An 8979-nucleotide genomic window follows, 5' to 3' on the forward strand; every position below is an offset into this window, starting at 1 on the left:
CAATAATCAAGTCTCCCGAGAGGAATGAGAGACACTGATGCTCATCAGGAGTCTTATATTCCAGAAAACTCCTCTCTGGCTCTCACGGTCTTTTGTCTGAGGTGTTGTTGTTGTTCCAGCTGCTGGCTTCTGGTTTCTGTCCAGAACCTCTTCAGCTCTCAGCACATGATGGAGTCAGATATGGAGGAATAGAAAGACAAAAAAAAAAAAGCACACAAGCAGCTTGCCATGTTGCAGTTTTCCTGAATGAGATTTTGGTTGTGCTGCAGGAGTGCACAGCAGCTGTATTTTTAGCTGCTTGGCACTACATGGTGTCTTGTGGAGGTGGGTGCTGGGTTTTCTTTTGTTGCATAACACTTCTTACTTAATTTGTCTTTTTTTTTTTTTTTTGTGGCGAGCCCTTTGAATGTCCAGCTTTTATTTATTTATTTTTCCTGCCATCGCAACCGAGAGATCCACTGGTTCTGTCTGGTAGATTGAGAAAACCATGATTGACTGTGATGGTTTACAGGTTTTCTCAGGATTTTTATTTTTTCACTTGTTTTTTTTTTGCTTTTAGCAAGAATGATTTTCTATGTTGTACCCATGTGTTAATAAATCTTTTGAACCACAGCCATTCACATCTCAGAAAATTGTACACAGTGTTTATTTTCCCAGTATTAAAAAAAAGCAGTAAAATGTCCATATATTTCAAATGTAAACATAAACTGAAATGTATGTAATTATAGCTTATAAATAAAGAGACTATAATTATTACAAAATCCAAAAGTCATGAACGATTAATTTGAGGATTTTTTTTTTTTTTTTTGAGTTAATCAGAGAAATATTTGAAGTGGTAATTTGCGGGTGTGATGTATGAAATTGTGTAGAATAGAGTATCTGTATTGTCATTGTTCGGTTTACAATCAAATGTAAAGTGCCAGCCAGCCAGTGCAACAGTTGAAATAGATCAAAAGAATAAAATATTGATAAAAATACAAGAATATGTAAAAAAAACCTGAGAAATAATTAAAAATAAGGACATGCTCACAGCCCCCTTAAACATATGTAGACATTGTTGCTTTACTTGTAATTAATATTACTGGGATTTGGGATTTTCATTATGATACTACCTCTTTATTTAATGTGTTTTTATTTTGTTTTGTCCAACCATCTGTTCAAAAGTCAAACATGTTGAGTAACTTAAGGGTGATAAAAGCTGAATATCCTGCTTCCGAGATATAACATTGTCTTTGTCATCAAATGAATTACAACATACAACGTTTTTACTGTTTAGTTGGGTATTTTTTACGCCACTTGAATGAGTAATATTATGCAGGCTGCGCTTTTGCTTTCTCAAGTCGCTCTGACTAGAGGAGGTCTGGAGCTCTGAACACGAGCTGTGGTATCTGACACTGAGATGTGAGCAGCAGATCCTTTAAGTCCAGTATGTGTGTGTGTGTGTGTGTGTGTGTGTGTGTGTGTGTGTGTGTGTGTGTGTGTGTGTGTGTGTGTGTGTGTGTGTGTGTGTGTGTGTGTGTGTGTGTGTGTGTGTGTGTGTGTGTGTGTGTGTGTGTGTGTGAGTGAGAGTGAGAGTGAAAGAGAGAGAGACTGTTCAAGCTCAAAATACACTATATTCATTTATTTCAAAGTTGATTTGCACAAGGACATGTATTTAGCACAATGCAATGTTTAACATTTCATAAACACATACGCACAGTAGAAATAATGGAGTATGTATGTATGTATGTATGTATGTATGTATGTATGTATGTATGTATGTATGTATGTAACCAACCTTTCGCAGAACTACTCACCCAAATTGCAGGAAATCTGCAAAAAAAAAATAAAAGTTTCCCTTACAAAGCGGATGGGAGAGGCACCTCATGGAGGAGATAAAACGGAGATCAGCGTCTGTTGCCATGGAGACGCTCCCTGCTCAGTGTTTCACACAGTAATGTAGCTACCTAGTTAGCATCGATCTGAGCTAACTGCTATCATGCTAGTGATGCTAACTCGGTTCTGCAAACAATTGTGGCGACGGCGAAGGTCTGCGCTCTACCGAGTGTAGCTCTAGTTTTTAATTTCCATCACGCCTGCATCTGCAGTCAGGCAGCAGTGCGTCTGAATCAAGTTGTTGACTGTTTTTTTTTTTGGTCATTTCTCCCAGATTTTTCAGTGCTTTTGTTCTTCTGTTGCTACGAGGTGCGATGTATTGTTAAAATAATGCAGTGAGTACTTCATCCGTTGTTCAATCGCTCATTCACGACACGTGTCGGATGCTGATAGGTTTACGATATATTTTGTTATTGTTTTTGTATGGACCTCTGCAGAGAGAAAGCGGAGGATGATCTGAAACAGTCAAGTCATCACAATTTGGCCCTTTTCAACTTCCCATCCAAATGTGTTTATTTTTGTGCTTCTAACACGTCTTCTCTGAGGACACGATGTTCCCTTCCTGCCTGATACATCCCACACACTAACCAGGTGCCAGGATAAAGACATAGCCAGTGTTAGTCGACTGACAGAAGTCTTGATTATATGATCATGATTGCTCAGAGATGCACGAGACACACACATCATGCAACGCCATAAATAATAGCTGGTGCTCACTGTGAGCCGGACCGAGGTCTTGGTGGTTGGGTGAGACAGCCGGAGCGGGGCGCACGCCGTCTGTCTGTCCGTCCGTCTGTCTGTCCTGCTGTTGTAGGACAAGAGTTCCCATGACGCTCGTGCAGCTCGGCTCCACTCTGTCCAGTCACTGCGTCTTTCCGCCTCGGCCTCTGGCCTCCTAATTATCAGCCAGCTTGATAAAGTCATTAATGACCCAGCCAAGCCTGCTGGGCCTGGCAGTGACACACACACTTGTGTATGCACACTCACACACATATAAAGAGAGTGGTGAGGCCAGTGTTGGACACAGGCGGAGGAAGCCTTTTATTTGGGACAGGACGGTGTATTTCCGTGCCGCTTTGGTTCTTATTAATAACTTCAAATGAGTGTCACTCTAAAAACAGCGTCTGTGATGAAAGAGACGAGGACGAGCCGCCTTGTTTTACATAACTGCTCTGATGTGAGGTGGACTTTGAGTCTTTCCCTCAGCTTTTTAATTTTTTTTTTCATGGATCTGTATTCTCTCTCTCCCGGATCAAAGGGGGTCTCAGAAAATCTGCATTTTGTTTCATATTTTTAAATAATAATACTGTTTGAAACAGCTTGTACAGGAAGTAGACATCGCTGCAACATCACAGGGTGATAATGCTGCTGCTCTGGCTGAGATGTTGCTTTTGAGATGTGCAGCCCCGGAAAGTGCCCCCGCCCCCCCCCAATGAGACGGCACTTTACAGATGTGGATATATACGATGCTGCGAGCTGTTTGTTCTCCGTTGTTCCGCCCCTTTGGCTTGAAACATCTCAAAGTGCACCAGGAATGAGTTAATTCTCTGAAGCACTGAGTGGTTTTGTTTTTCTTTCATGGCAGCCTGTACTTCATCTTGAGTCTCGCCAGCCTTAGAACAATGTGTGTGTGAGTGTGTGTGTGTGTGTGGGGGGGGGGGGGGGGGGGGGGGGGGGGGGTCGACGTCACTAAATCTAGGCCTCTTATTAAATCTAGCTCTGCAAGATGCAGCACAAAAATCGGGAGGGGTTGTACCCAGTGCGTGTTTGTGTGTGTGTGTGTGTGTGTGTGTGTGCGTGCGTGCGTGCGTGTGTGCGTGTGTGTGTGTGTGTGTGTGTGTGTGTGTGTGTGTGTGTGTACACGCACGTGTTCGTGTCTTCATAGACGTCTTTGTCTATTTGCTTTCCTGCATGTTAATTTAATCATCGGCACACAGAGAGGAGATGTGGCCGTGCAGCAGGGGAGAGAGAGAGAGAGAGAGAGAGAGAGAGAGAGAGAGAGAAGGAAAGAAAGATGAAAGAAACGAGGAGTTTTCTGCTGTAGAAAAAAAAAGACAATCCCTGCCCTGTGGTTTCCATGACAACAGTGACATCACTGATGGAGCTACCTCCCGAGCTGTTTGTTTGTTTGAGTGTCTGTGCGCAGTGTTCTCGGTGAAGAGACTGAGCTCGCGTGTGTGTTTGTGTGTGTGTGTGTGTGTGTGTGTGTGTGTGTGTGTGTGTGTGTGTGTGTTTGTGAATTGTTTTTGGGAGAGATCATGGGGATGAACCCCTGGTTCAGCCGGTCCGTGGTTACCCGCTGTTGCCAGGCAACAGCAGTCATGGCAACAAGTTGAAGCAGGACCGTGCGTTGCTAAGCGAGCGGAGAGGACGGGGTGAAGTTTTTATGAGCATCGCTGAGATAAAAGTGGAAACAATTATCAGAGTTCAAGCGGTTCTTTTTTTTTTATTCTTCATCTTCGGCTTAAGTTGATAAACATTTGTCAATGCTCACACTAAATACAACATTTCTGAGAACGTTTATATTTCAGTGAATCATTTTAGCCCAAGATGATCGTTGCAAACGACAAGCAGCTTTTCTTTTTATTGTTACTAATCATCATTCAAATACGAAATGAGGCTGAAAGATTTAGAAATAGAGAAAGACGATTGTAAATGACGTGTGGGCGATGAAGCGGCTCTAAATGGTACACTTGGAGGTCATTAAAAAAAAGACAAGGATTGACTGTGTGGTTTGACACAAAACAGGAAGGAGCCTTCAAATCTTCTTATGTCACATCGTTCAGGATATAAATAGAGTCCGAAGTCATCAAGGTGACAGGAGGGTTTTTAGGCCCTTTATTGGAAAAGCTGATGATTGTCCCACCCAGCGCATTTCAACTGAATAATAAATGAATATAAACACAAAATGATGCATATATAAATCTATATGGATGGAATGTTCAGTAGTGACCTTCAGGCTATTCCTCCAGTCCTGCTCACTCTCACATATTGAACGTGAGACTCACCGTAAACTCACCTTTTCTTTTTTTCCATACAGATTCTAGTTTAATGCAGAACTTCCTGTGTTTCATAAGGAATGATAATCTGACCAATACTGACAATTCTGAAACAAAATAGTTAAAGAATAAATCTGCACATCCTGTAGTTATTCCCTACAACTAATTAGAGACATTCATTTGAGTTTTTACTTTTACCAAACACACAGTGTCCGTATAGTCTGTTTTTATTGAAAATATGTGTTACCTCTACCCTGGACTTAATATTTAGAAACTATGAGTCAAAAACTACAAGGAGAGGGCATTTCAAAAAGAAAATAGTCTGTTTCTTCAATCACTTTCTCCTTTTTTGTACAGAAATGCTGCAGAAAAGCTGAAGTCAAAAGTTGTTTATTGTCTCCCGTCTTACACAAGATGGTATTTCTATCATTGGACATTGATGGTAAAAAAGAAATATTAGCAGGTTTTTATCATTATTAGTATTATCATTTTAAACTAACTATTCACACCGACATCCACCCAGTGTGAAGAATAGTTTTGATGTAAAAAATGAAAATCACTGGTTCATAATTGAACGGAATAAAATTGGATCTTTTAAAATGAGCTTTAGATTGATTGGTTTTTTCCTTTTAAATGTCGTGTTGCTTTATTTGATGGATATTAATTGTTATTTGTGTGTCTCTGATCGTTTTCAGGTTTATGAACAACCGTGTTCCTCCTAACAAGAGATATCAGCCGACAGAATATGAGCATGCTGCCAACTGTGCCACGCATGCGGTGAATGCACGCACGCACACACACACACACACACACACACACACACACACACACACACACACACACACACACCATTACATAACAGATTAAATGACACAGGCAGGCTGATTTAAAACTGCACCTCCATAAATCATGAAGACGATCATAGTTCATCCCGAATGTTTGTGTTTGTGTTTTATTTATGCTCTGACTTCATCCAGTTATGGATAATCCCCAGCCTGCTGGGCAGCTCAATGTTGCACTTCCAGTCGGAGGACCAATGGGAGCAGCTGTCGGCCTGGGTGTACGGGGCGGGGCTCAGCTCGCTCTTCATCATCTCCACCCTCTTCCACACTGTGGCCTGGAAGAAGAGCCACCTACGGTATGAAGCAGCGTCTCAACATGTCAGATGACGTGCAAAGGGTTTCTTTTAAGCGGTTGTAGAAAGGGAATGCAGATAATCATCAGGTCGGTTCGTATCCTGATCCTCAGAGTCATTTGTGCTCCCGACTCTCAGCACATCCATACCGCCAATAGGCGAACGGTCTAAAATGCAGGTAGTGTTGAGTCACTTCAGCATCGGCCTATTAGTCACTTTTCATTGCAAAATGATGTGTGGGTTAAAAGGTGCGTGTCGCCACATTACGAACATCATTATATAGACCACGGAGAACAATCTACAAGGAACTATATTGTTGTTGTTATACATGTTGATAATGATCGCTGTGCACATGCAAATGCAAGAGATGTGAACGACGCTGTAGTTTGAATGCCAGGCCACTAGTTGGCAGTAAACAGTAATGCATAAACATTGAGGAGACTTTAGCCTGTCATTCTTGGTCATATACTGTAGATCCACTCGGTGTTTGAAGGTTGAAGCTGAGACTTGAACACACGTCATGCGAACAAACAGGCAGAACTACCAAAAGTTTACAGTTTTCACTTGAACAGAGGACATTTTCTTGATAACCATTCCTCTTTATTTCTCTTTTTGCAATTTGCTAAATTTAGTGACTCAGTACACCCCCTTGTGGTGGAAATTTATACGGCAACATTGAAGATGGCGTGGTAAAATTATTGAAGGTTGTATTACAGTTAATTTCCCTTCCTTCTTATCACTTTTATCTATTTTGTTAATTTGAAATCTTTTTATTTCAAATGAATAATTTTATTTTAATTCTATTGAGTTTATTAAAATTATTTCATTATTTTATTTATTATTTAAAATCCTGGACATATAAGCATTACTGTGGGTGCAGCCCGTTTGCTTTACTTTAACCCTGAATGTGAAATGTTTCTATGATATTGCTGAAGGTATAAAATTGACCAGACCTGCGAAAACAAATGATGCAAAGAAAGAATGAAAACATTTTTTTCTAAAACACCGACGCTCCATGATCCAGGATGCCCGTCTGCTCCCTCTGCAGGTCGGTGGAACACTGTTTCCACATGTGTGACAGGATGGTCATCTACTTCTTCATCGCTGCCTCCTACGCTCCGTGGTAAACACACTCTCTGGTGTGTCTGTGTTTGTATAACACGTGTTGTGTTTTGTATGTTGTTGTGCGGTGGTATGTGTTTGTACCTGTATCTGCCTGTTGAAACGTCCACAGGCTGAACCTGCGGGAGCTGGGTCCCTGGGCCTGTCACATGCGCTGGTTGGTGTGGGTGATGGCGTCTTTTGGAACCACCTACGTCTTCTTTTTCCACGAGAGGTACGCATTTAGCTTTCAGGTTCCTGTAACTATTGGAAGTTTTTTTTTTTTTTTTTTTTGCGAAATAGACTATTCATAGTCGGTGACATTTTGACCAATTGTGCATGGATTCAGGATTTAACATTCGAACCAGGATTAATACATATCATAGTCTTTTCTAAAGCTTCTGCACATATTCATCTGCATTTTATTTTTATGTGTTATGATCATGAACCCTTTTCTATAAAGTTGAATTAGAACTACATCAACATAATAATATTACATAATTGTAAGTCACCACAAACCCACCTTGTTCCAGAGTTGTAGAACAGCAGTTTTGTCTTCGCTTGTATTTGAACCTTTCAATCGAGTAAATGCAAATAAGCTTGTATAAACAGAAATATTAAAAGCAGAGAAACAGCTTCAACATCTCCAGTCCCATCTCTGACATATACTCAAAGTTCCTTGAAAGACATTTAGTCCAGCTTTGCCTTGGCGTCTCATTGTGACCCGCATTGAGAAATGTAAAAACTGGCAAATGAGATATTAACTCAGAGTTTTCTTTTAAAGTAACTGCTGGTTGTAATTGGTTCATTGTTGATTGCACCATTTAAACAAGCGCTGCAGATATAATGGAGCCTGTGGATTGAGAGATCATTGAAAACTGGTCACATTGTTAGTGGTGGAATAGCAGCAGCATCTAAACCACACAGAAAGATTTACTCTCTGAAGGATGCAGAAGTCGTGTCCCGAGAAACAAATACGACACCCAAAGTGCAAAAAGCATAGCGTGATGTAAAAATTATTTATTTATTTTTTTTAATCAAGTCATGCAGGTTTTATGACAAGATTGTTTCCTAAGCGTTGACTTTTTAAAAATATCTTTGTACCTCATTGCTCTATAAATGGAAACCATTGTTATCTAAACGTCTTTGTGCTTTACTGGTCTGGCACATTTCAAGATACTTGTTTTTTCTATCTGTAGCCCCTGCACCAAAATGAGTTTGACTCTCCTAAGATATTTGCAATATGCAACAAAAACTTCTATAATTTCTCTCAACTACCACTAAAAATAAAAATAAACCAGAACCGACCCAGTTCCAAAAATGTATGAGCGGTAAAAAAAACATGTCTGTATGTTGTTTTTTTACTTCTTTGAATGTAGATATGAAGCATACAAACACAGGTATGAGGTGTTATGCGTAATACCAAAGTACTTTGCTTACTACCTCTACATGGCCTGCTCTTAAGGTTAAAGGTGAACCTGTATGTCTAAACGAGCCTCTCTCCGTCAGGTACAAAATCATGGAGTTGATCTGCTACACGGTGATGGGAGTGTTTCCTGCCCTGGTCATCCTCTCCATGGTGAGTTCAGTCATTCACTCCTCCTGCTGTACTGCGTGGGCTTCACAGTCCCCCTCTGATCTGCGATAACGTTATCCTCTTCCCAGCCGGAGCAGGCGGGCTTGTACGAGCTGCTGATGGGTGGCGCCTGCTACTGCCTCGGGATGGTTTTCTTCAAGAGCGACGGCATCGTCCCGTTTGCTCACGCCATTTGGCACATGTTCGTAGCGATGGGGGCGGCCATACATTACTACGCCATCTGGAAGTACCTCTACGCCCAGCCAGCCAATCAGGTCCAGACCTCCAGATGA

General features: G+C 41.1%; 1 protein-coding gene across 1 annotated transcript; it reads left to right on the top strand.

Annotated features, from left to right (window-relative positions):
• Window positions 1-5573: 5573 nt before the first annotated feature.
• On the top strand, window positions 5574-8979 carry LOC308110234 (monocyte to macrophage differentiation factor 2-like; the record flags this gene model as incomplete). Its single annotated transcript, XM_080464415.1, has 6 exons — window positions 5574-5651; window positions 5852-6012; window positions 7058-7132; window positions 7244-7345; window positions 8620-8689; window positions 8776-8979. The coding sequence occupies 6 exons, from the start codon at window positions 5574-5576 to the stop codon at window positions 8977-8979; spliced, it is 690 nt and encodes a 229-aa protein (XP_080320541.1).

Source organism: Lipophrys pholis (assembly GCF_963383615.2).
Source record: "Lipophrys pholis genome assembly, chromosome: 5".
NCBI classification, from domain to species: Eukaryota; Metazoa; Chordata; class Actinopteri; order Blenniiformes; family Blenniidae; genus Lipophrys; species Lipophrys pholis.